Source organism: Squalius cephalus (genome assembly GCF_949319135.1).
Source record: "Squalius cephalus genome assembly, chromosome: 6".
NCBI lineage: Eukaryota > Metazoa > Chordata > Actinopteri > Cypriniformes > Leuciscidae > Squalius > Squalius cephalus.
Genome location: NC_137127.1, coordinates 33,361,528 through 33,387,875, shown reverse-complemented (window position 1 = coordinate 33,387,875; position 26,348 = coordinate 33,361,528). Strand labels below are relative to the sequence as shown.

The following is a 26,348-nucleotide window of genomic DNA, read 5'->3' as shown; positions in this document are numbered from 1 at the left end:
GGACTGTTCAATCTGCATCACTGTGACAGATAGTCACCAAATAGTTAAAATAGTAATTTTTCTGCCAAAAACAGCCGCAGGTGCAACTGTGCGTGTGTGAGACTCATTGAGCAAGGAGAGATATGGCAGAAATTATACTCCTTGATTTGGTAAGGAGCTTTGATCTCTTTTGAGAGGCTATTGAGTAAAAGGCACAAAGAAACTGAATGAAAGATGGACTTAAATTTGGGGCGGCATTAATCTGCAAACACACAACCTCTAAACACAGAGCTCTTTAACAAATTGATATACAGTAGTCTTTTTCTCTGATATGAGCAAATGGAGACACAGCACAAGTGTATGTGCATGAGTTTACCGAGGACAGTTTTGTTAAACTAAAGCTAACAAAACTTCACTTTGGGGACATCCTCAAAGGTAAAAAGTTCTCTATATTTCATAAAGTAAGATTTTTTGTTTGTTAGAAAAAAACTCTAAATATTTTCTTTTAGGGACACAGGGTTTGATCTGTAAATATTATAATTAGGTTAAATAAAATAATAAGCTTCATAGCATTACTTCAGATCAACGCAAATCCCATCCAGCATCCAAATTCATTGTTTAAACCAGGGTAGGCAATTCCAGAGAGGCTAGCAATAGCAAAGCTAGCTTTAAAAGCATTAGATCCTGCCCTCCCTTCAGAGCGTCTCCAAAGCCATGCATCGTCCAAAACACATTGGTCACACACATAGACAGTAAAAGAAATGGACACAGCGACCCCATTGGAACTCAATTGAGACAAGTGAAGCCCATTTTTAGCGATTTCTTAGCACTTCCTTTCCTGACGCGCAGACTCAAACCGAGCAAAGCGTTATGCTGCGTTCACACCAAACGCGAAAATGCGTCAAAATTCGCGCCTGCCGCGTCTAGTTATACGCGTGACCACTTTGTGTGCATTCGCGCGTCAAGAGCGAAATTGACGCGCGTAAAATCAAAAGTTTGAAGCGAAATTTACGCGCGTCACGCGCGTCAAAGGCGAAGTCCGGGGGCGAAAGTTTCGAAAGCTGTTGGCGGCCATCTTTTTTAGATGTTTATCGAGCATTAGCATTAGCATTAATCGAGAGAGTCACCGCTCTTATATGCTCTGAAGAGCAGAAACAGCTGCGTAGGGGACATCGTCGCTGTACTCGGGTCCACCAAAACCTCCGGAGGGTTTCAGGAGTTTCACAATTTGCTCCAGGAGGTAGGTTTGGTGGACCTAACGGTGAGGACGCTGACGAGGACAGCGTAGGCCATATAAAGCCTCGGCCTCGAGTGGTCTCTGCATGACGAGCCCGCGCTGTACAGTCCGGTGCGAGGTACACCCTCTCCCGCACCTAATCTGTCATTTATTTTGATAATAAATGGAGCCAGCCTCCAAAAGTGAAACCTGTCCTGTGATTTTTTTGAAAAGTTTTTATACACTTAATTGTGTTTGGTGTCTTTACATTAGATTAATAAAGTTTCATATAGGCTAATCTAGAATAGATATGGAATAAATAGCATTCAATACAAATGAGTAGGCTATCTCTCATATTGAAATCGAGTTTTTATGTGAAAGATTTGCTTTGTTGTGCATTTTAGTCATATTACTAAATAATTTATTGAGGCCAAACATAAAATAACATTAAAATGTCAGTTCACCACGTGACAGTAGCAAGCAGGCAGGCTCCTGATTGGTTAACGCGGCGCGAATTGACGCAGAAGTTCAGATTTTTCAACTCAGGCGGCAGACGCGAATTCGCGTCAAACGCGTGATGCACAAAAAGCACATTTCGCGCTTGACGCGCGAAACGCGCCAGACGCTCAATTCGCGTCATTCGCGCGAACTAGACGCGCGAATGAGGCGAATTCGCGTCTACCGCGCCGCGCTAAACGCCTCATTCGCGCCGCAAGACCTCCAGACGCGCGTAAACGCGTCTTACCATTGACTTAACATTGAAATCACTCGCGCCAGACGCATTTTCGCGTTTGGTGTGAACGCAGCATTACACGGACCACGTGAGCAACCCGTCTGTCTTCTAGTAACGTTAGCTGTGCCAAGAGAAATCTGAATCATTCCCTTCCGAATCTTGCAGAGACGGAGAGTGTGAGTAGGAATTGTCCATGAGCTTGGAGCAGGATCAACTTTTGCTAGGTATTCTGATTAATTATATTGTCATTTTGCCTCTACGTCCCCCCGATTGCCAGCGAGCTTCTCCTCCTGTCCATACGGTAATCTCTCTAATGTGCGACAGAGTCGCTTGGTTATGACGCAATCGTTAGCCTACTTTTACAAAAACTGCTTCTACGGGGCCATAACATAAGCTACAAGGTAATGGAGCATTTTATACATTGCCGTGTTTCTTTAGAAATAAAAAATGGACAAATGGAGTCTTCAAACGCCTCAGATGTAAAGTTATTCGCTGTCAAAGTGACGCCAAAATGAAATGGGTTTGAGAGGGTCTGATTATAATTTAACCAACAGTAATTCTGGATTGCGTCCACCAACAAGTAAATAGGAAATAAGCGAATCAGAACACTGCGCCAAACCAGCAGTATGTGCGCAAGCGTGAACCACTAGTGTTTCTGTCTCACTCTGGATCTGCCACTGCATCACATTTCTCTCTGCGTGGCGTGGAGTGTCCATCTCAAAAAAAAAAAAGCCAGTGTCCGTCTCAACGAGTTTCCCCGTAAACGCAGTCAAAATAAAACGGATGCGTGTCATTACCGGTATTAGATACGTGCATTCGTCTTAAAGGGACAGCACCCAATATACCTGCAGCTGTTTGTGTCACCAAAGTTAATCAAACAACAAAAGAGAAAGAGAAAAATCACGTTTTGTCAAAAGATAAACTGTATTAATACTTAATACAGTTAATTTACCTGAAAAACAAAGCACTGCTTTATTTCTCGTGTATTTATGTTTTATTGTATTTATATTTGTATTTTGTTTATTAGTTTCTATGCAGATGCACTAAGCCTACCCTACACAATTACCCCAATCATCCTAGAATTATTAATTCTTTACAAAAAGAGCTATTCAAATCATCAGGTGAAATTGTTTTCAGGAAGTAGCAGTAAAGCAGGAAGAAGAAGTGCCAGATAGTTTTTCTAAATTTCATTTGACTCTGTGCCTATAGGGGTGGGTTGGGGATGGTGGCAATGTAGTATCTGGATATTTGCCGCGGGACGAGGGCTTCGATTACCTCTCTCTTTTTTGACCATACATGTGTTTGCACCCCTGTGGTTTCTGAAAAAAGACTGTCTGTCTACAACTCTGCATAGACCAGGAACACGCTGACGACGTGATCTGCACGAGCAGACTGGTTTGGGGGATAATTTTTTTTTTTTTTTACACATCCTCATAAAGGCTGGAATACACTACATGACTTTTGCCACAATTTGCAGTCTAGATCAGTCGACAATAGTTGCTGAAAGTCTGTGCCAGTCGGAGTTGACTAATGGTACAGAAATGGTACCGCCATTTTAAAACAAGCTGTATACACAAACAGATTATAGCCTGTATATTTACTCCACAAACTAACTCTATGTAATGACAGGACCAATCAAACACACCATTGTTACCCTTAATCTTCACAACTCCTCACTCAAATAGACTTTATGTCTGTCTGCCCCACTGTGAATCACCACCCTTCTGCTCCACTCACACACTTCAAAGACAGTAGTAGTCAGTAGTAGTAGACATGTAGTCCCATATAAATGGAATTCTCTCCACTAATTCATTTACAAATCTGTCTAATGAATGAACAGGCATTTCCCCAGTACATTTTGAGTATTATTACTGTTTGTATATTGTCTTTTTATATACTGCTTGATGATAGAACTACTACTTAGTGTAGCCCCATCTAGGTGGTGTCTCCTATCAAAATGTTCCTCGTTTAATGACTCACACTTTGGTGGACATCGCCTTCTCATAGAATGCAGTGTGTGTTTGTTATATTTATCAGAGTATAAATGGACACATTTGCATGATTGGAGTAAGCTGGCAGTTTGAGTCAGCTTTTCAAACAAAGGAACTTTTACCGCTTGAGAATTGCACCTTTCTCATTGGTCAAGCCAAAACTCAAAGGCGGGACCCTCTGTGGAACTTCAAAAGCCAACATAAAGTTCACCATCACTTTAAGACCTGACGCACAGATCCAATATACTGTTGAACATGCATTTCTGAACTGTTTACGTTCACTTATGACATAACCAGCGTTTATGTAAATACTCGACAAGACAATATTTGTATTAGTATTTGACCGTTTAAGAGCAACAAGCCACAAAAAAGAAATCCATTTGGCACTCGCAAGCTGTTTGAGAGGCACAGCACCCCTGCTCTCGCCAGACAGCACACCAGGATGCCGAAGCACCCCGGTTGGGAAACACTGCTCTATCTACCAGATAAATAAAATACAATAAAGTACAATTCAAATACAATACAAATACAATAACAATAGAAAAGTAAATAAACAGAACACACGTAACAAATTAGCCTCAATATTTGACTCGTCAGCAAAGATAAAAACATTACAAACACTTAAAAAAAGGTACGTACACTGGTGGTCTTCATCTTCAGGTGATAGATGAGCCATGTGTAGTGGAACTGTGTTTCCTCCGCATTGACAGATTTAGGGTGGATACAAACTTTCCCATCAGCCTTAGTGTACACTGGCCTGCAAAACCACACAATTTCAAATTTCAATTTTTAAACCACCCAGGAGGGGGGCAAACAAATCCAATAATGTCACAGCAGTTTTTTTTTCCAACAGAAAAAAGTAGTTGTAAGCGGAAATGTTGTTAATTTAATTAAATAATCTGTACTTATTTTAGGAAGACAGAAATTCTGATCACAGATTTACACTATCGTTCAAAGGTTCGGGGTCAGTAAGATTTTTTTAAATAATTAATATATTTATTAATCAAGGATTCATTAAATTAATAAAAAGTGACAGAACTTTGATCAAAACTTTTATAATTTCAAATAAATACTGTTAATTTACACTTACACCATTCATCAAACAATCCTGAAATAAATCATGGTTTCCACAAAAGTGTTAAAGGATTAGTTCACTTTAAAATGAAAATTACCCCATGATTTCACCCCAAATTTACCTTCAAATGGACTGCATTTTATATAGCGCTTTCACAGACCTATGGCCACCAAAGCGCTTTACATAGCCTCACATTCACCCATTCACTCTCTCATTCATACACCGACGGCGGTGTCAGCCATGCAAGGCGCCATCCAGCTCGTCGGGAGCAGCTGGAGTTAGGTGTCTTGCTCATGGACACCTCGGCACTTGGTCAGGTGGAACCGGGGATTGAATCACCAACCTTTCGGTTTGTAGACAACCTACATGAACCACTGAGCCACTGCCGCCAACAGCCATCCTAGGTGTATATGACTTTCTTTTTTCAGACGAATACAATCGGAGTTATATTAAAAAATATCCTGGCTCTTCCAAGTTTTATAATGGCAGTGGATTGCAATTCATCCATCCATCATAAACGAACTCCACACGGCTCCTGTGGGTTAATAAAGGCCTTCTGAAGCAAAGCGTTGAGTTTGTGTAAGAGAAATATTCATATTTAACACGTTACAAAGTAAAATTCTAGCTTCCGGCCTAATGCGCAACTTACGAAACTTATGACGTCAGAAGTAGCGTAGCATAGCATGTCGTAGCGTAAATATCAGCAGTACATCACATTACTCGCATAAGTTGTGCTTTACACTTAAGTGGAATCCTTATGCTTGTTTGCCTGGAAGCTAGTTATTTTACTTTATAAACTTTTAAATATTAATATTTTTCTTACACAAACTCATTGTTTTGCTTCAGAAGGCCTCTATTAACCCCCCAGAGCCGTGTGGAGTTCGTTTATGATGGATGGATGCACGTTTTTTAGCTTCAATCTGTTGGTTGCAATCCACTGCCATTATAAAACTTGGAAGAGCCAGGATATTTTTTAATATAACTTCAACTGTATTCTCCGAATGGTCATATACACCTAGGATGGCTTGAGGGTGAGTAAATCATGGGGTAATTTTCATTTGAAAGTGAACTACTCCTTTAAGCAGCACAAATGTTTTCAACATTGATAAAAAGAAATGTTTGATGAGCACCAAATCAGCATATAAGAATTATTTCTAAAGGATCATGTGACACTGAAGAATGAGGTAATGATGCTGAAAATTCAGCTTGCCATAACAGGAATAAACTACATTTTTAAATATATTGTAATAGAAAACTGTTTATCTTAAATTGCAATAATACATGCAGATCTTTTCATGCCGTTTCTGTCATCTGAGTTTGCTTTTCATCTTTTCTGCCCTTTATTTTTCACAACAGAACAAAGATCTGTTTCGACCTCACTCTGACCGTCACTACGGTCTAATAGGATGATAACCTTCGTTCCGCCTTCTCTCGAGACCTTATGTAAACAAAGTCATGCCCCCATGACCCCGGAAGCGGAACGTCACACGCTATAAAAGGCGAGTTAAACTTCTGACTCGTTCTCTTTACCTTTCTTGCCTTTAGAGACCTGGTACAGGTAGGAACCTACTTATATTGTTATTTACCATTCAATTCATCACCCAAGTGGTGCAGGTGCCTTATGTCCCTGTGAATTGTGGTGTTTTATTTTATTGTATTATTTTTTGTTTATCTGTGCAATCACTTAATTCAAATGCTTGAATTGTGATGTTATATTGATATTTGAGGCTAGTTTTCATACTAGCCATTCAATATTTCAATACAAAAACTCAATTCATGCTTATGAATTGGGATTAGTTTATTGTATTATTCAGATATTCTGAGGCTAGTTTCTAAACATACTAGCCATTCAATATTATGGGTTATTTCTGTTTTCTTTCAGAGTATCCATCAGTAACCTAGTGAATATACTTCATTACAAAATTTTGGTGAGTATTTTCTCCTTTTGGAGCCCTATATCACTGTTCGCAGCTGTTGGGGGGTTGATATAGGCCTGCTAAATACGTTCGCGTACTAAGTGCAGGCCTTCTTTGCTTTGTGTGGGCTTGATATACCCTTTACTGCTGTGCGCAGTCAGTGGGATTGTGTGTGGCCTTACCTGGTGTGGGGGTATTATGGACTCTCATTGTTGCCGATATTGCCAAACAGCAATGGACCCTCGTGATGGACATAGGGAATGCCCTTCATGCCTGGGGATGGCTCATTTAAGAGAGGATGTGGATAATCCCTGCAGTGCGGCTTGTGACCTGCCCAGAGGGGAACGACTTCACCGCGCTAATAGAGTATGCAGTTCTGTACCTGAACGTGGTAGGAAGAGGGAACGCTCATCGGACAGGCATAGTCATAAGCGTTCTCGCAGGCACTCACATGATCGCCATGAATCACACAGATCAGGCCATGAGAAAGTGGTGGAAGTGGCTAAACACCCAACTCCTGCTCCACCAGCGGAGGGTGGCAACACAGACACTCAACTACAGATCCTTGCTGCAATTCAGAGTTTAGCACAGAGGATGGACAGAGTTGAAGCTTGCCACTCATTTTCACCATCACTACCTTCTGGTCAGGAATGCGTTCCTCCACCTGCGCAGCAGGGTAATCCTGACACTGACGCAGAAGATGCTGATGTATTATCTCTTATTGCTCCCCACTCGCTGGTTGATAATGCACTGCAGGCAGAAGGAGGGAGCCAAGGAGAAGGACCCCATTCAGATTCTGCCGAAGTAGATGGCAAATCAACTGGGAAGGATGATTTTCCAGCAAATTCTCTTGTTGCTAGAGTATTTAGTGCAGCAAAAATTCTTTGTTTGCAGCCTTCTGTGTCTGACCCTGCTCCTGTTGGGGGTGTCTGGGAAGGCATACCTCAGACTAATTCTCCATCTTGCATTCCAGTGGCAGATGATTATACCTCAATGTTGAGGACAGCATGGAAGAAACCATCTCAGAAGCCTCAATTCAATGCAGGCTGCAGACGGTTGGCCAATGCCCGTTACCCAAAAGAAACTGGACTGGGGGACATGCCACCGGTAGAACAAGAAATAGCATCATGGACAACTCTAGGACCAGCCTATGCATCAGCTAACCCTCGCTGTCCCAAGAAGGAGTGTGCGAAAACTGACCGTTTGATCTCACGATCCTTTAATGCCACTGCACCTGCAGCTCGTACAGGCAATGCTTTGGCTATCCTCTTAGCAGCCTTACGGAAAACCGTAAGTTCGGATGACCAGGATTCTAGGAACCTTGTTGATTCTGCTCTGGCAGCCCACTCACAATTGACACGTGATGTGGGGGATGCTATGTCTTCGGCTGTTTTATGTCGTAGACAGATATGGCTGGCACAAACCTCTTTGCCAGAGACCATAAGAAGCGAACTAATGAATTTGCCAGTAATTCCCGTCACGTTTTTAATTCAGATTCTCAGGAGGTGCTGGATAAGGCTGAGTGCTCCATTACAACGAGAGAAGCTGTCCAGCGGGCTTGTCATAAACCAGTTCCAGTCTTCAGACCAAGGTTTCGAGAAACACAAAGACCACAGCAACCTGCTTGGTCTAGACAAATGAGTGGCAATCCTGTTAGTGTTCAAGGGCAGAGCTTTCGTGGCCAAAGACAAAATTCTGCCACTTATCCCCACAGGAGATTTCAGTCCCGTGGGGGAACCCAACAGAGAGGTTCACGAAGGGGTGCAGGACGTGATGGCGGCCCTGCATAGGGGTCAGGGGCTGACCGTCGACTGTTCCTCTCAACTTTCACGGGCCAGTTGGGAGAGAGTGGTCTCAGACCAGTGGGTTTTATCTACAATAACTCACGGGTATCGGCTACAGTTCCGACGGTTCAGTTCCAGGTTCTACCGTTCGGCCTGTCTTTGGCACCGAGAATTTTTACTCGGGTGATCTCAGCCGCCCTAGCTCCCCTTCAGCTGCGAGGTATCAAAATCCTGCTATACCTGGACGATTGGTTAATTTGTGCTCCTTCTCGAGAGCAGGTGATCAGGAACACAGAGGAGGTACTATCTCACATTCAGTCCCTGGGGTTCATGGTGAACTGGAAGAAGAGCAGTCTCCAGCCTCAACAGCAGGTGAAATTCCTGGGGCTATATTTCAACTCCATAACAATGGAAGCATGTCTCACTCCCCAGAGAATAGACAGCCTGGAGAAGGCATTAGGTCACATCCAGAAAGGAAAGCTGGTGACAGCCCACAGGGTTCAGAAGCTGGTAGGACTGATGGCGGCAGCATCAATAGTGATTCCCTTAGGCCTACTGAGGACACGCCCGATACAGAGATGGTTCAATTCTTTTCGTCTTCATCCAAAAAAGGGCAGAAGAACGAAGCTGTTGGTGACAAAGGCCTGCATGCGGGCCTTACTCCATTGGAGGGACAAGGACTTTCTCCGCAAGGGAACCCCACTGGGCAATCTTCCTCACAGAAGATCAGTGACAACAACAGACGCATCACTGACAGGCTGGGGAGCCGTTTGGGAAGGCAGGTCAGTAAGGGGCAAATGGGATCCCCATTGGTCATCAGAACACATAAATGTGCTCGAACTGAGGGCTGTTCATCTTGCTCTCAAGGGTCTGTTACCTTTTTTTCGCCACAAGCATGTGCTAGTGAGAACGGACAATACCTCAGCAGTTTACCACATAAATCACCAAGGAGGGACGAAATCACTACGCTGTCTACAGGTGGCAATGAACCTGCTGACGTGGACCGGGCCACGGCTGTCCTCACTGAGAGCAATCCACATCCCGGGTGTGACAAACAGAGCAGCCGACATTTTGTCCAGAACAGGGCCTCTTCCAGGAGAATGGCGGTTGCACACGGAGGTAATAGCCCAAATTTGGACCCGATACGGGACAGCTCATGTAGATCTCTTTGCTTCCAGGGAAACGACCCATTGCCTGGGATGGTACTCCCTCACGGTACAGGAGGGCAGTTTAGGCCTGGATGCTCTGTCGCAAGAGTGGCCGACAGGCTTATTATATGCTTTTCCCCCCTTTCCTCTGATTTCCCAAGTCCTCCAGAGGATCAGAGAGGGTCATTGCACAGTTCTACTAGTTGCTCCACGCTGGCCAGGAAGACCATGGTTCTCGGACCTAGTTCAGCTGGTTCAGGGTCCTCCGTGGCAACTTCCATCACGGGTGGATCTCCTATCCCAAATAGACGGGCAGATTTGGCATCCAAACCCGATGGCACTGCGATTGTGGGTATGGCCTCTGCAGAGTCCATCCCTCAACAGCTAGATGAAACTGTACGTGAGACACTGAATAACGCCAGAGCTCCATCTACTCGGGCTAATTACTCCATAAAGTGGAGAATTTTTTCAGAGTGGTGTTTAGGCTTGAATGTTGATCCAATAACCTGCTCTGTGCCACTTGTCCTTAGATTCCTGCAGGCTCAACTGGATCAGGGCAAAGCAGCCAGCACAATCAGGGTTTATGCTTCATCTATTTCAGCATCTCATAGGGGAGTGGATGGCCAGCCATTATGCTGCGTTCACACCAAACGCGAAAATGCGTCAAAATTCGCGCCTGCCGCGTCTAGTTATACGCGTGACCACTTTGTGTGCATTCGCGCGTCAAGAGCGAAATTGACGCGCGTAAAATCAAAAGTTTGAAGCGAAATTTACGCGCGTCACGCGCGTCAAAGGCGAAGTCCGGGGGCGAAAGTTTCGAAAGCTGTTGGCGGCCATCTTTTTTAGATGTTTATCGAGCATTAGCATTAGCATTAATCGAGAGAGTCACCGCTCTTATATGCTCTGAAGAGCAGAAACAGCTGCGTAGGGGACATCGTCGCTGTACTCGGGTCCACCAAAACCTCCGGAGGGTTTCAGGAGTTTCACAATTTGCTCCAGGAGGTAGGTTTGGTGGACCTAACGGTGAGGACGCTGACGAGGACAGCGTAGGCCATATAAAGCCTCGGCCTCGAGTGGTCTCTGCATGACGAGCCCGCGCTGTACAGTCCGGTGCGAGGTACACCCTCTCCCGCACCTAATCTGTCATTTATTTTTGTTTTGATAATAAATGGAGCCAGCCTCCAAAAGTGAAACCTGTCCTGTGATTTTTTTGAAAAGTTTTTATACACTTAATTGTGTTTGGTGTCTTTACATTAGATTAATAAAGTTTCATATAGGCTAATCTAGAATAGATATGGAATAAATAGCATTCAATACAAATGAGTAGGCTATCTCTCATATTGAAATCGAGTTTTTATGTGAAAGATTTGCTTTGTTGTGCATTTTAGTCATATTACTAAATAATTTATTGAGGCCAAACATAAAATAACATTAAAATGTCAGTTCACCACGTGACAGTAGCAAGCAGGCAGGCTCCTGATTGGTTAACGCGGCGCGAATTGACGCAGAAGTTCAGATTTTTCAACTCAGGCGGCAGACGCGAATTCGCGTCAAACGCGTGATGCACAAAAAGCACATTTCGCGCTTGACGCGCGAAACGCGCCAGACGCTCAATTCGCGTCATTCGCGCGAACTAGACGCGCGAATGAGGCGAATTCGCGTCTACCGCGCCGCGCTAAACGCCTCATTCGCGCCGCAAGACCTCCAGACGCGCGTAAACGCGTCTTACCATTGACTTAACATTGAAATCACTCGCGCCAGACGCATTTTCGCGTTTGGTGTGAACGCAGCATTAGGCCGACATCCCTTGGTAGGTCAGTTCCTGAAGGGAGCTCGTCGCTTATGTCCAAATAGCACTTTGCGGGTACCCAATTGGGATTTGCCTTTAGTACTAGACTCTCTCACTAAGCCCCCATACGAGCCTATGGCGGATGCAGATTTTAAAGCTTTGTGTCTCAAGACAGCTTTTCTCTTGGCTATATGCTCTGCTAAAAGGGTAGGAGAATTGTGTGTGCTATCTATTAGTGAGGATTGTTTACGTTGGAGGCCGGATGGCACAGGAGTGACACTCTGGCCCAACCCTGCCTTTTTACCTAAAGTACTTAATCCTCAGTTCAGAAATCAAGTTCTGGAGTTAATTCAATTTCAACCCCCTTCTTCACAGGCAGATCAGCAGAATTTGCTCACCCTTTGTCCAGTAAGGGCATTACGCACCTATGTAAACTTTACTCAGGCCTTGAGGAAGTCTCATTCTCAGCTTTTTGTTTGCTATGGAAAGGCCAGACTAGGGTTGCCACTTTCTAAGCAACGTTTGTCACATTGGTTGGTTGAGGTTATTTCCAGGCTTATACAGAAAGAGGGTTTCCAGTTCCTATGGGAATACGGGCCCACTCAACCAGAGGTGTAGCTACTTCATGGGCCGCACTAAAAGGAGTTCCGGTGGGGGAGATTTGTGCTGCAGCATCATGGTCTACACCATGTACATTTGCTAATTTTTAATAGAGTTGACGTAACTAGCACAACGCCTGTCAGCACGGCAGTTTTGATGTCTGTTGCCCAGCGATGTTTGAATAGTTCGGAGTCTGTAGTTTCTCGCGACCCTGTTGACATGAGTCATCCTATTAGACCGTAGTGACGGTCAGAGTGAGGTCGAAACAGATCGTAAGTTATGAATCTTACGATCATAACTTCGTTATGGAATATAACTATCATCCATATAACTATGGATCTGTGAGACCGAAGGATGACCGCCACTATTCTTGTCGCTCGGAATTCTAGGGTGTTCAAGGTAAGAGAACGAGTCGGAAGTTTAACTCGCCTTTTATAGCGTGTGACGTTCCGCTTCCGGGGTCATGGGCATGACTTTGTTTACATAAGGTCTCGAGAGAAGGCGGAACGAAGGTTATCATCCTATTAGACCGTAGTGACGGTCAGAGTGAGGTCTCACAGATCCATAGTTATATTCATAACTTACGGTCTTTGAAGATGTCTTAAATTGGGATAATGCCATCAGTAGCTGCGGTTCCATTACAGATTTGCACAAAACTTTTGCAATATTTTCTAAATGTAGATAAAAAGCTATTGGGAAATTACGGCGTTTCCATTAACCAATGTAATGCGACTAAAATGCAATTTTTTCTCTTGCGATAACTCATTCCAAAAATCATGCCTATGAATGTTGGTAGGTTTACGTATATCTCAGCCACCGCACTAGCCATTATTTTTAATTGAAAGAGACGTAGGCATGTTATCCAAGCATTAAGCGGCAAGGAAAGCCACTTATACTTGGGAGCAGAACATATGAGGTGTTTCTCCCTCTATCTGACCAATTGTGGCATTTCTTTGTTGTTTAGAATCCAGTATTCCCGTAATACTTTTGTCTTTTATGAGTTTAATGAAGAACTCTGTCTCGTCTTCTGTCCAAACATACCGCGCCATCAACTTCAGGTGACCTGTATATGGAAGTAAAATAATGACAAATGTTTTTGAAACAAAAAAGCTTGTTGAATTGCACTACTTGAAAAAAATATGCATTGCATTAACCCTGCTTGCATTTTAATGCATTGTATTTTTAGGGCTTGCATTTTTATGGGGTGAAATTCAACATGGTTGTATATTTAAGCTGTGAATATTTCAATTCAAAACATTTCACACACGTTTTCATTAATAAAAATTCAATAATCCATTATTCACCTTTCAGATTTCCCTTCCAAAATGTTCATTCTGTTTAAAAATACAACCTATAATATTCGACAGGCAATTTTCAGTCCATTTTATTTTGCTTTACAAATTCGCTTCCATAAATTCAGTGGTTCAAATTCGACAGATAATTCAACAATTGACATCCGGGAGCGGCAGGAATATCAGTAGATTGCAGATTGATAATCTCCATAGCTGTTAGTCAACCTCACCAGCAGGTGTTTCAAGCGGCTGTTGACGAAGCAAATTATATAGCCACGGGTGAGAGAGTCATTCATTCATAAATATTATAGGTTGTATTTTTTTCCTACATTTTGGAAGGGGAATCTGAAAGGTGAATATGGATTATTGGATTTATAATAATGAAAACGTGTGTGAAATGTTTTAAATTGAAATATTTCACAGCTTAAATGCTTAAAAACCATGTTGAATTTCAGCCCATAAAAATGCAAGCCCTAAAAATACAATGCATTAAAATGCAAGCAAGGTTAATGCAATGCATATTTTTTCAAGTAGTGCAATTCAACAAGCTTTTTTGTTTCAAAAACTGTTTCCATTGCAGTTTTGCAAAATATTCCTTTTTCGAATTGCCTGAAAAACCACCTCATGCGAGTGTAAAAACTTTTAGAGTAAAAAAATTCGCAATTCGCAATATCAATTTGCGCAATTTGAAGGGTAATGGAAACGCAGCAAGTGACAGTCTGTAAGTATTCAATTGAGGTTCAGGCCTATCAATGAACTGAAGAATGGAGGCCACATAATCCAAAATAAACATACAAAAACAAGCAATAGGAGAAATCCATGCCACTTACATCGGTCTCTTCTTACTATGGCTGGAGCGAATCTTGGCCACTTTTGGGTACAGTCCTGCAACTATCACTGCCTTAATCAGCTTCTCATTCTCTGAGTAAAATAAATAATGAAGAACATTGGTATAAAAATGTGAATAGGAAAATAGACACAGAGCAGAGAGAAAAACTGAGCTAGAAACAAATTTTTACATCAAAATTGTATAATAGTATAAAATACTTATTTCTATTTTAAGATATAGAAATAAAATATTAAAATTAAAAAGTTTTTTTTTTAATAAAAAAAGTCAAATTTTTACCCTCATTTTAGCCCTCTGATATAAACACTCAATTTAAGTGGCATATCTCCTTTAAAGACTTCAATGTAAAAACTGCTATAATTTGGTAATAACACTGTTGCATAATAAATATTACTTTTTATTTTACTGTTTTAACTATTACATCTGCCGAGATTAACTTATTGTGAAAAACGTTGATTAAAGTATTATATGTAGATCTATTCCCTTAGTTAAGTCAAGTCAAGTCAAATTCATTTATATAGCGCTTTTAACAATATGGATTGTTTCAAAGCAGCTTTACAGTGATAATAGGAAATTACTGTAAAAGATTGTTTGGCTTTACAACAGCTCTAGGATAAAGTTATTGTCCAGCTAAAGTTAGTTTTGATTGATTGATTGATTCACTTACATTGCGAAGATCATTAGTTAATAACTTAGGGGCCGCTAACACAACACCGTTCTAACAGAAAACCCTTAATGTGCTCCGGCCGCCCATCTGCACAAAACAGTGCCTGGTGTCTCGAGAACGCTACTCCCTGAAATAGGTTCAAAGGTGCAAACGATTATCCGTTATCTCTGCGCAAACCTCAAAAACGCAGACGTCGCGCATATGCGCATTATGTGTTCAGTCCAAAGGAATGCGCATTTGAATACGGGTCAATGACGTGACGCCTAAATTTTCTGTCCGATTGCATTTTTTCAGGCAAAAATGGGTTTAAATGCCTAAAAAGATACTGCATATTTGTAGTACCTCTCCCATGTATGTACTCACTTTAACTTTTCAAAAACCTTTACTTATTTGTTTTTTTTTTGTTTGTTATTTAAAGTGTCAAAACATCATGTGGCGCGACCGTCCGGCCATAACTTCTGTTTTGAAAACATCTTTGAAATTACTCTGAATTTATTCAAATTTATATTCTGCACTATTTGGCATGATTTCCAAAATGTTTTGTAATCCTTTAAAAAAAAATCAAAGCATTTGTATTTATATTTCCATCATAATATACAAACAAACTTTGTCCGATGATGTCCATTTTATGAAATATCATGTGGTGCGACCATGATATTTACCATGACATTATGTTGAAAACTATTCAAACACAGGAAGTTACATCATAAACCAATTACCAAGGACCCATGGAAGCAGCAAGCAGGTTTGTAATTCTCTAAAATTGGAAAAAAAAAATAAACCTTTGTAATGGTTGGTATGTAGTTGCCAAATTTGGATGTCATGTGGTATGACCTCCAAAAAAAATTAATATTAAAGTTATTTCTACAAATATATATTTTTATTATAAATTTCATAGTGACCTTTTTTGGCAAGCTAGCTTGTTTTGTTTAGGTGGCCAATTCTGTGCCTGTAAATTATGACTGAATTTGAAAATATCATGTGGTGCGACCACTGCAGACTGTTTTCCATGATAGATATATGTCCTAGATTGGCAGTTTTATGCTTTTATATTCAATTGATGGTTTATATAAAAAAGTACTTTACTTTAGTATCATTTGGAATAGATTTTTATGCAATTTGGGATATTTTTTTATATATTTCAGACAGTTTATGTTTACTCTTTGTACAATATGAGAAAATGCAAAAAAAAAAAAAAAAGTAGAGAATGTAATTTCAGTTTAGTAATAATGCATTTATTTGTAGTGTATTTATTATTGCCTATTTATTTATTTAAAACTATTTTAATCTATTTTACCAGATGCCACTGCCAAGCGAAAAAATTCTGACCCTGCAGCAAGAGCAGAGTACCTTGATAGGAGAAGAGTGAAATATTATTACAGTTTAAAATATGTTTTCTATGTGAATATATAGTAAACTGTAATTTATGAATTTTCGTGGCTCGTGGGTCTTGGCTGGGTCTTCCAGCATGACAATGACCCGAAACACACAGCCAGGGCAACTAAGGAGTGGCTCCGTAAGAGGCATCTCAAGGTCCTGGAGTGGCCTAGCCAGTCTCCAGACCTGAACCCAATAGAAAATCTTTGGAGGGAGCTGAAAGTCCGTATTGCCCAGCGACAGCCCCGGAACCAGAAGGATCTGGGGAAGGTCTGAATTTTCAGCATCATTACTCCAGTCTTCAGTGTCACATGATCCTTCAGAAATCATTCTAATATGTAACCCTAGACCAGAAAACAACTCAATGGGTCAATGTCACATGGGTCAATTTTTTGAAATTGAGATTTATACATCATATGAAAGCTGAATAAATAAGCTTTCTATTGATATATGATTTGTTAAGATAGAACAATATTTGGCCGATACAACTGAAAATCTGGAATCTGAGGGTGCTACAAAATCGAAACATTGAGAAAATCGCCTTTAAAGTTGTCCATTTATGTTTGCGATATTGCTATATTCACTCACAAAAATAAATTTACAAAAATTTACAAAATATAAAACATGATCTTTATTGAATATCCTAATGATTTTTGGAATAAAAGAAAAATCGATAATTTTGACCCATACAATGTATTGTTGGCTATTGCCACAAATACCCTGTGCGACTTGTGACTGGTTTTGTGATCCAGAGTCACTAATGATTTGCTGCTCAAGAAACATTTCTGATTTTTATCAATGTTCATATTTTTGTGGAAACTGTGATACATTTTATATGTCAGGATTATTTGATAAATAGAAAGTTCAAAAGAACAGCCTTTACAGTATTTGAAATATAATCTTTCGGAACATTATAGCCTGCGCCTGAATGTGACACTGAATGTGTCCTTGATTAATAAAAGTATTAATTACTTAAAAAAAAAATATTGACCCCAAATGTTAACTGTATACAATACTTTTATGAAATAATTTATATCTATAACATTATTTGTTAGAAAGAAATTCTAAGTCAAGTTAAATTAAATGGTGCACTTGTGTTTGTGATGTGATTTTTATAAAAAAAAGTTTATTAAATGTTTATGTTCAGGAAAATTCTGTGAAATTTGTATAAAATCTGGTTTAAATCTATTTTTTTGTATAAAATGTATTGTTCATTGATCTCTTTAAATAGATTTTCAACTATATAAGGTCTTCGTGTCATTTGGAGCGACCACTTATGTGGTGAGACCAATAAAAGCCATCACTGTATTACATTTAAAATAAAATATCTTATTTCTGTGGCTGAAATATGAATCACTGATACAGTATGCTTTAGTAAATTATATTTTTAAAACATTTCAATCAGTTTTATGTGATTTACAGGAAAAATAAGTCTGTTAACTAGATTTAAGAAGGAAACTCAGAAATTAAAGAACAAAAAATGAGATCATTATTTACAAAAACTCAAAAGAAATGCAAATACTTGGTTTCTAAACACTTTAATTACCAAGAACTTGTAAACAAATGTTTAAGCATGTTAAGGAAATTAATTAATTTTAAGATAAATCATGGTGGGTATATGCAGGAATCATAGAGATGAATTTACTACCTTTTACTACCTTTTTTACTACCTCCACAATATTTTTTACTACCAACACGACATCAAGCAGCAGCCCTTTTTGGGGGGTGTGGGAGGGGTATGCAAAGCACCACTTACTACTTACTATAAGGTATAAGTGTGACACTGTCACACCCATCATACATATTAGTTTTATCCTTGCCACACGCAAAACTTTCGGCTATATCGGAGTCAGTGAACATGTTTTCGAACAATTCCCCAATGCCCTCATTCGATTATATGAATGATGGTTGGTTGCGATGTTCAGGCACCAGAGAACCTCAGCCCTGAGTTCTGCTGTCTGGGCTACCTTTAGGGCTGGGCGATATGGACCAAAAGTCATATCCCGATATATTTAGGCTGAATATCGATATACGATATATATCCCAATATTGTTTCCGTAAACTGAGAGCAAATGTTCAGTCAAAGTCAAAGCCAAATATGACATGTCACAAGTAGTTTAATTGAAACCGGCTATTTCAGTGAACAGTTGCAAAATCAAATGAATAAATAATAAACAGGTTTCTTCACCTTTGGGCTGCACGATTATGACAAAAATCATAATTGCTGATTATTCCCTTGGAATTGGAATTGTGATTTATTAATTATGATTATTAAAGTTTACATTAAATATACAGTACAGGCCAAAAGTTTGGACACATTACTATTTTTAATGTTTTTGATAGAAGTTTCTTCTGCTCATCAAGCCTGCATTTATTTGATCAAAAATACAGAAAAAAAATGTAATATTGTGATATATTATTACAATTTAAAATAAGTGGTTTTCAATTTATTATACTTTAAATTATCATTTATTTTGGTGATGCAAAGCTGAATTTTCAGGATCATTACTCCAGTCTATCAAATGATCCTTTAGAAATCATTCTAATATGATGATTCATTATCAAAGTTGGAAACAGTTCTGCTGCTTAATATTTTTTCATAACCTGTGATTCTTTTTTAGGATACTTTGATGAATAAAAAAAAGAAAAAGAAAAAAGAAAAGAAAAAAAAAGAAGCAAATGTTTTCAAGATAGAAATCTTTTATAACAACAATATACACTACTGGTCAGTAATTTGGGGTCAGTAATTTTTTTCTTTATTTTTTTTTTAAATAAATCAATTTTATTCAGCAAGGATGTGTTAAATTGATAAAAAGTGATAATAAAGAAGATTTATATTAAAAAAATATATATATATATTTTGAATAAATGCAGTTCTTTTTAACCTTTTATTCATCAAATATATTAGGCCACAGAACTGTTTCCAACACATAATAAATCAGAATATTAGAATGATTTCTAAAGGATCATGTGATTGACTGGATGTCACATGTGACATTGAAGACTGGAGTAATGATCCTGAAAATTCAGCTTTGCATCACCGAAATAAATGATAATTTAAAGTATAATAAATTGAAAACCAATTATTTTAAATTGTAATAATATATCACAATATTACATTTTTTTCTGTATTTTTGATCAAATAAATGCAGGCATGATGAGCAGAAGAAACTTCTTTCAAAAACATTAAAAATAGTAATGTGTCCAAACTTTTGGCCTGTACTGTATATAAACAAATTTTGTGTAAACATGTTATAATTTGCCTATATATATAGGCAAATTATAACACGTTTACACAAAATTTGTTAACACACACACACACAAGTACTGTCCCCCTTTACTTTACATAAATTGTAAGAATATGACTAATAGTAAAGACTAGTAGGCTACTAATAAATAAATATTAGGCCAATGCTAAAGCTATTAAATAGCAGTCCCAAACTAGTTTTTGTTAATACAATGTTGGTATGAGCCACTAGTCATTTAAAAATATAAAAAATAACACAAAGAAAAATAAATTGTCATTTTGGGGTTAATATGGAAACGACAGTTACCATGGTGAATACACAATACTAACAATAAATGTTAATGAAACATGGAAACTGCTCCTGGTGAATAGAATGAAAATCATACCTTCATTACTTTTAATTCGTGTAATTTACAACGTAACGGCGTTGCATGCTCGTAGTTTCTTTTGCACTTTATATAGTGAGGCGATACACAGCGCGCGCCGCCGCATTTGCGCGTGCAATTGAAGAGTGTGCGCTACGAGAACAGGATAACGGCTGACAGGACAAGAAAGTCCGTTTTTCTGAGGTGAAAGACTTTATTTCAGCGTACACTTATGTCACTGCCTGGTAGTTCCTATTGTGCTGGGTTTTCTGAAGTAGTCATGATTCGCCTCTCATAACATAACGCTCTAAACACGCACGCAGAGTGGAAAAGGAGGGGCGGAGAAGCGGGGGCGCGGGGAGCAAGGATCACAGCGCGTTTGAACTATATCGATATATGCGATATGGTCTAATTCCATATCGCATTTCAAAAATATATCGAAAAATGTAAACTCATATATTGAGGTGGTGATGAAAAATTTACTACCAAGTCAAATTGCGTTTGTTACCTTTTACTACCTTTCAAGGGCCTTAATTTTGGTAGATTCTTTTTACTACCTTTTGGGTCATTCCAGAATTGGAGGACATTTAGGCATCCATAATTTTGAAAAATTGGCCCTTTATTTTACTATTTTTTATTATGTATTTCATAAAAACAGGCAATATACCATTAAATAATTTGATTCGTCCAGCTCAGGTATCAAAGGCACACTTTTTATAGTACTTTTTTTTTTTTTTTTGGTGCTGGATGCAACCCTGTTACCAATACTCAGGAACCCGAAAAAAGTATATTTATTGATTTTTTTAAATATAATTTCCTGCCATTAGGTATAGAAAGTCACAATCACTCTATATAAATATTTAATTTTAGATATCACTTGATTTAAATTGATTTAAATTCATTTCAGTAACTTTTGAGTTCCATCTTTGCCAAATTTTTTACTTTTGACATGTTTTATTTGACTGATTTCAGCATATATTTTCAAGTATTTGCTAAAATGCATAATGCATATAATCCTTCAAACTACGGTAATGACAATAGCTCAAGCCCCTGTGAGCTAAAAAAGGTAATTTATTATTATTTTAATAAAAATTATACGGTAACAGGGTTGAAATTTAAGTAACAGGGTTGCGAAAAGTTACAGGGTAATACATTAATAACATGAAATGTATGCTAAATTATAATCAAAATTATATTAATTATTTAGCTTAATGTAATGGGTGTTATATTTGTTAATATTTGTTAATATTTCACTCAAATTCTCTCCTTTTGTTATTATCATTTGTTATATTTCTTTCATTATTTTGTATTCTGGAATTATTCTTTTAAAATTTCTAGTGCTGGGAAAAAATTAATCGCGATTAATCGCATCCAAAATAAAAGTTTGTGTTTGCATAATATATATGTGTGTACTGTGTATAATTATTTTATATATGTATATATAAATACACACATATGCATGTATATATTTAAGATTTTTATTTATTTATATATAAATTATTTATATTTATATATAATATAAATTATGTATAAATGTATATACAGTATATACATGCAAATATTTCTTAAATAAATACATGCATATGTGTGTATTTATATATACAAAATAATTATACACAGTACACATACATATATTATGCAAACACAAACTTTTATTTTGGATGCGATTAATCGCGATTAATTTTTTCCCAGCACTAAATATTTCATTAATTTATTCTTCTAATATTGATTTTTATTAATTAAGATACTAAATATTTAGTTTGTAAATTAAATGAAGACCGGTCACATGAACTATTAATAATAGATTGTCCCTTATGAGTGGACTGAAGGAGATTCAACCCTGTTACTCTAATTATGGTAACAGGGTTGTGAGTAACAGGGTTGCAAATTAATGCTAATGTTAGCTTTTTCTCATGAATAGAAACTTGCTGTTTAGCTAGCTCTAACTGTTGTCTTTAGGACAAACTTACTTATGTAAAAAAGAAGAAGAAAACCTTCAAATTAATTTGTCTTATTCTGATAATAAGTGTAACAGGGTTGCATTTGTTAGAGTGACACATTCAATCAAGGCTAAAAATTGTATAATAACAAGAAAAATCAAAGAGAGAATATACCTTTGTTCTACCCATTCTGGTGGCAAACTGCTTAGTGATGTTATTTCCTGTGTATCATGTCACTCACTGTTTTTTTTCTTCTTCTTCTGCCAGTCTAAATATTTCGGTAACAGGGTTGCACAATGTTGGGGACATAACTTTATTGCAACATTTCTATTATTTAAAATATTTATATCAATTAAAAAAATGCTTTAACAATTAAAAGAGGCATATATAAACAAAATCATGCAAAAAAAGGGATATTTAAAATGTATTCTAACAGTTATATTTAACATTCAATTTGGTCATCTAGAAGGTGGGACAAGAGAAAAATGGCATTTAAGTGGGTACTATAGACTTTTTTTTATTTTCATTAATATTTAGGAAAAAAAAATCTTCAAGTCTATATATATTTAGTTTCAGGACAAGTGTTTTTTACACAGTGACTCATTTTTTTGTATATTATACATAGATTATTTGAAATTTCATAGGTGGGACATGAAATGTCCTCCAATTCTGGAATGACCCTTTTACTACCTTTTACTACCGCGCGGACACCCTGTGGTCGCACCACATGACATTTTTTAAGGCTACGGACAATTCATCTAGATGAAAAAGCACTAAAATCACTTAAATCAAATTTTTAAAATGAATTTAGGTGTACACAACATCCTTAATGTTTGAACAATTGCAACAGGTATTTTTTTTTTTTTTGTATTTTAAAATTGGCCTGTTGAAAATCCTTATGTCATTGACCCCTATACTGTATATATGTGCGCAGGCGTGTGGTCCAGAAATACAGAAAAATATTGTTGCGGCTGCGTAGCCACGCGAACCGGAATTATCCTGACAATAGGTTGCATCGCTGAACATTGTAGCTGAACACAATCATGTCTGTTAAGCGCACAATTCCAATCATCTCGCCATTGAATCTCGTATTCACACTCTCACAATTGCTCAATCACAACTAACACAATGCAGACACAATGTAAATTAGAGATTCATTGTGCAGTGTAGACAGCAGATCTGATTATAAGGGGAGTTTTGGCGAGAGTACAGAACTCTCAATGTTACTGAACAGCTCCAGCGATCTAAAAGGGAGCATTCTTTGCTCTCTTTCTCTATATAACCTTACCACAATTTAAATAACACATGATTTCCATGAAAGTAACAGTGTAAATTTGTCTATTTAGTCTATTTATTTACTACATATAAAAAGTAATAAATTATTTTACAACAAGCAACGTCTGACTGTACAGGAGTGCTTACATATCAAAAATCATTGATCACAGATTAGGTGATAGAACACTGCTGCATACATGATGCAGCATTACTTTCGGGTCCATATTTTTCAGTAAGTCTGTTTGTAAATTGTGACTGGTTTATCAAAGAATCCACAGAGAAAAGTACCAAACAGACAAATAATGCTCTATTGACATATTCACATACGTTCAAAACAACAACCACTTTCCTATCATTAAGTCCCTTTGGAAGATAAAGTTATTTACTGATCATGTTGTGTTATTTCTCCTGCCTGTCCATATTCACTAATGCACCAGTGGGCAGGTCAAAGTGGTAATGATGGAGTCATAATCATCATTGATCTGTGTCTGTGCAGGCAGTCTTTTGCCACTGTATTCATCTCTATTGAGTTTTGTGTTCTAAAACTTACTGCATGTTTTTATAGTACAATGATTGCTTATGTCAAAATATCAGGGGAAATTTGATTTTACAGATTAAATTAGATTAGACATTTACAGCATTAATATGTTATCTATGTTATCTATGGGATCAATAGTGTCAACATCATGTTTGGATTTTGGTTAGAAAAATAGTAGCTCATCGCTCCTCAAAAATCAGCACTCTCAGACAGCTCAAATCTTTAAAGGTACAAATGTAAATGGCAGTCGAAGAGACGGACAGTCTAGGCAAAGTACCTGAGTTGATGTTAGAGCTGCAATCTTTAGGGTTCTTACTATTCACAAAGCCAGCTGCCAAAAGATGCTCCGCAAACTGATCCTTCATATTCTGAAGCATCTGGTGGGAAGGAGCAAAATGGGTTTCCATTTATCAAGTGCATATCAAAAGGTCAATTTCATTATGTTTAACTAATGTTTGATTGGTAGAGTGCACACGGACCTGTAGCGTGTTGGCAGACAGGAAGTTTTCCCAGCAGTATTCCCTCTCAAACCTGCCACCCTGTCTCTTAGCATCCTCCCAGCCCTAAAATAACACCATACAAAAACACCACTAATGCTAATTTGCTAAAACATAATTCAGTAAAATTGTTATCCATGTTGGCACAAATGATGTCCGACTGCATCAGTCAGGCATCACTAAAAATAACATTAAAGAGGTCTATGAGCCTGCAAGTAAAATGTCAGACACTGGCACCCTCCCCGCTTACCATGGCGACAAGATATATAGCAGAATGTCATCACTCAATAGTCTTAGAGTTGGCATTTGACTAACTGTGGCCCAGGTCAAGAAGCAGGCAGACTGGCTAAACCGACCATCTGCTAGCTGTATCAACATCACAGAAGTCAAATAAATCTCTTAATGTCATGTAATAATAATAATAATAATAATAATAATAATAATTCATTACATTAATATAGCGCTTTTCTCTGCACTCAAATCGCTTTACATGGAAGGGGAATCTCCTCGACCACCACCAATGTGCAGCATCCACCTGGATGATGCAAAGGCAGCCATATTGCGCCAGAACGCCCACCACACACCAGCTTATTGATGGAGAGGAGATAGAGTGATGAAGCCAATTAGTGTATATATATATATATATATATATATATATACATACATATATATATATACAGTGAGGAAAATAAGTATTTGAACACCCTGCTATTTTGCAAGTTCTCCCACTTAGAAATCATGGAGGGGTCTGAAATTGTCATCGTAGGTGCATGTCCACTGTGAGAGACATAATCTAAACAAAAATCTAGAAATCACAATGTATGATTTTTTAACTATTTATTTGTATGATACAGCTGCAAATAAGTATTTGAACACCTGAGAAAATCAATGTTAATATTTGGTACAGTAGCCTTTGTTTGCAATTACAGAGGTCAAATGTTTCCTGTAGTTTTTCACCAGGTTTGCACACACTGCAGGAGGGATTTTGGCCCACTCCTCCACACAGATCTTCTCTAGATCAGTCAGGTTTCTGGGCTGTCGCTGAGAAACACGGAGTTTGAGGTCCCTCCAAAGATTCTCTATTGGGTTTAGGTCTGGAGACTGGCTAGGCCACGCCAGAACCTTGATATGCTTCTTCTTGAGCCACTCCTTGGTTATCCTGGCTGTGTGCTTCAGCTCATTGTCATGTTGGAAGACCCAGCCTCGACCCATCTTCAATGCTCTAACTGAGGGAAGGAGGTTGTTCCCCAAAATCTCGCAATACATGGCCCCGGTCATCCTCTCCTTAATACAGTGCAGTCGCCCTGTCCCATGTGCAGAAAAACACCCCCAAAGCATGATGCTACCACCCCCATGCTTCACAGTAGGGATGGTGTTCTTGGGATGGTACTCATCATTCTTCTTCCTCCAAATACGTTTAGTGGAATTATGACCAAAAAGTTCTATTTTGGTCTCATCTGACCACGTGACTTTCTCCCATGACTCCTCTGGATCATCCAAATGGTCATTGGCAAACTTAAGACGGGCCTTGACATGTGCTGGTTTAAGCAGGTGAACCTTCCGTGCCATGCATGATTTCAAACCATGACGTCTTAGTGTATTACCAACAGTAACCTTGGAAACGGTGGTCCCAGCTCTTTTCAGGTCATTGACCAGCTCCTCCTGTGTAGTTCTGGGCTGATTTCTCACCTTTCTTAGGATCATTGAGACCCCACGAGGTGAGATCTTGCATGGAGCCCCAGTCCGTGGGAGATTGACAGTCATGTTTAGCTTCTTCCATTTTCTAATGATTGCTCCAACAGTGGACCTTTTTTCACCAAGCTGCTTGACAATTTCCCCGTAGCCCTTTCCAGCCTTGTGGAGGTGTACAATTTTGTCTCTAGTGTCTTTGGACAGCTCTTTGGTCTTGGCCATGTTAGTAGTTGGATTCTTACTGATTGTATGGGGTGGACAGGTGTCTTTATGCAGCTAACGACCTCAAACAGGTGCATCTAATTTAGGATAATAAATGGAGTGGAGGTGGACATTTTAAAGGCAGACTAACAGGTCTTTGAGGGTCAGAGTTCTAGCTG

At 38.6% G+C, this 26,348-nt stretch overlaps 1 protein-coding gene across 2 annotated transcripts in view; it reads right to left on the bottom strand.

Moving 5' to 3' along the window:
- Nucleotides 1-26,348, bottom strand: part of dhx36 (DEAH (Asp-Glu-Ala-His) box polypeptide 36) — a 145,361-nt gene that overhangs the window by 2,085 nt on the left and 116,928 nt on the right. For both annotated transcript variants that reach the window (XM_079874211.1, XM_079874212.1), the window contains exons 20-23: nucleotides 24,259-24,342; nucleotides 24,057-24,156; nucleotides 14,354-14,444; nucleotides 4,559-4,676 (exon numbers count right to left, since the gene is read on the bottom strand). In XM_079874211.1, the coding sequence (XP_079730337.1) occupies nucleotides 4,559-4,676; nucleotides 14,354-14,444; nucleotides 24,057-24,156; nucleotides 24,259-24,342 (393 nt within the window). The remainder of the gene's footprint in view (nucleotides 1-4,558; nucleotides 4,677-14,353; nucleotides 14,445-24,056; nucleotides 24,157-24,258; nucleotides 24,343-26,348) is intronic.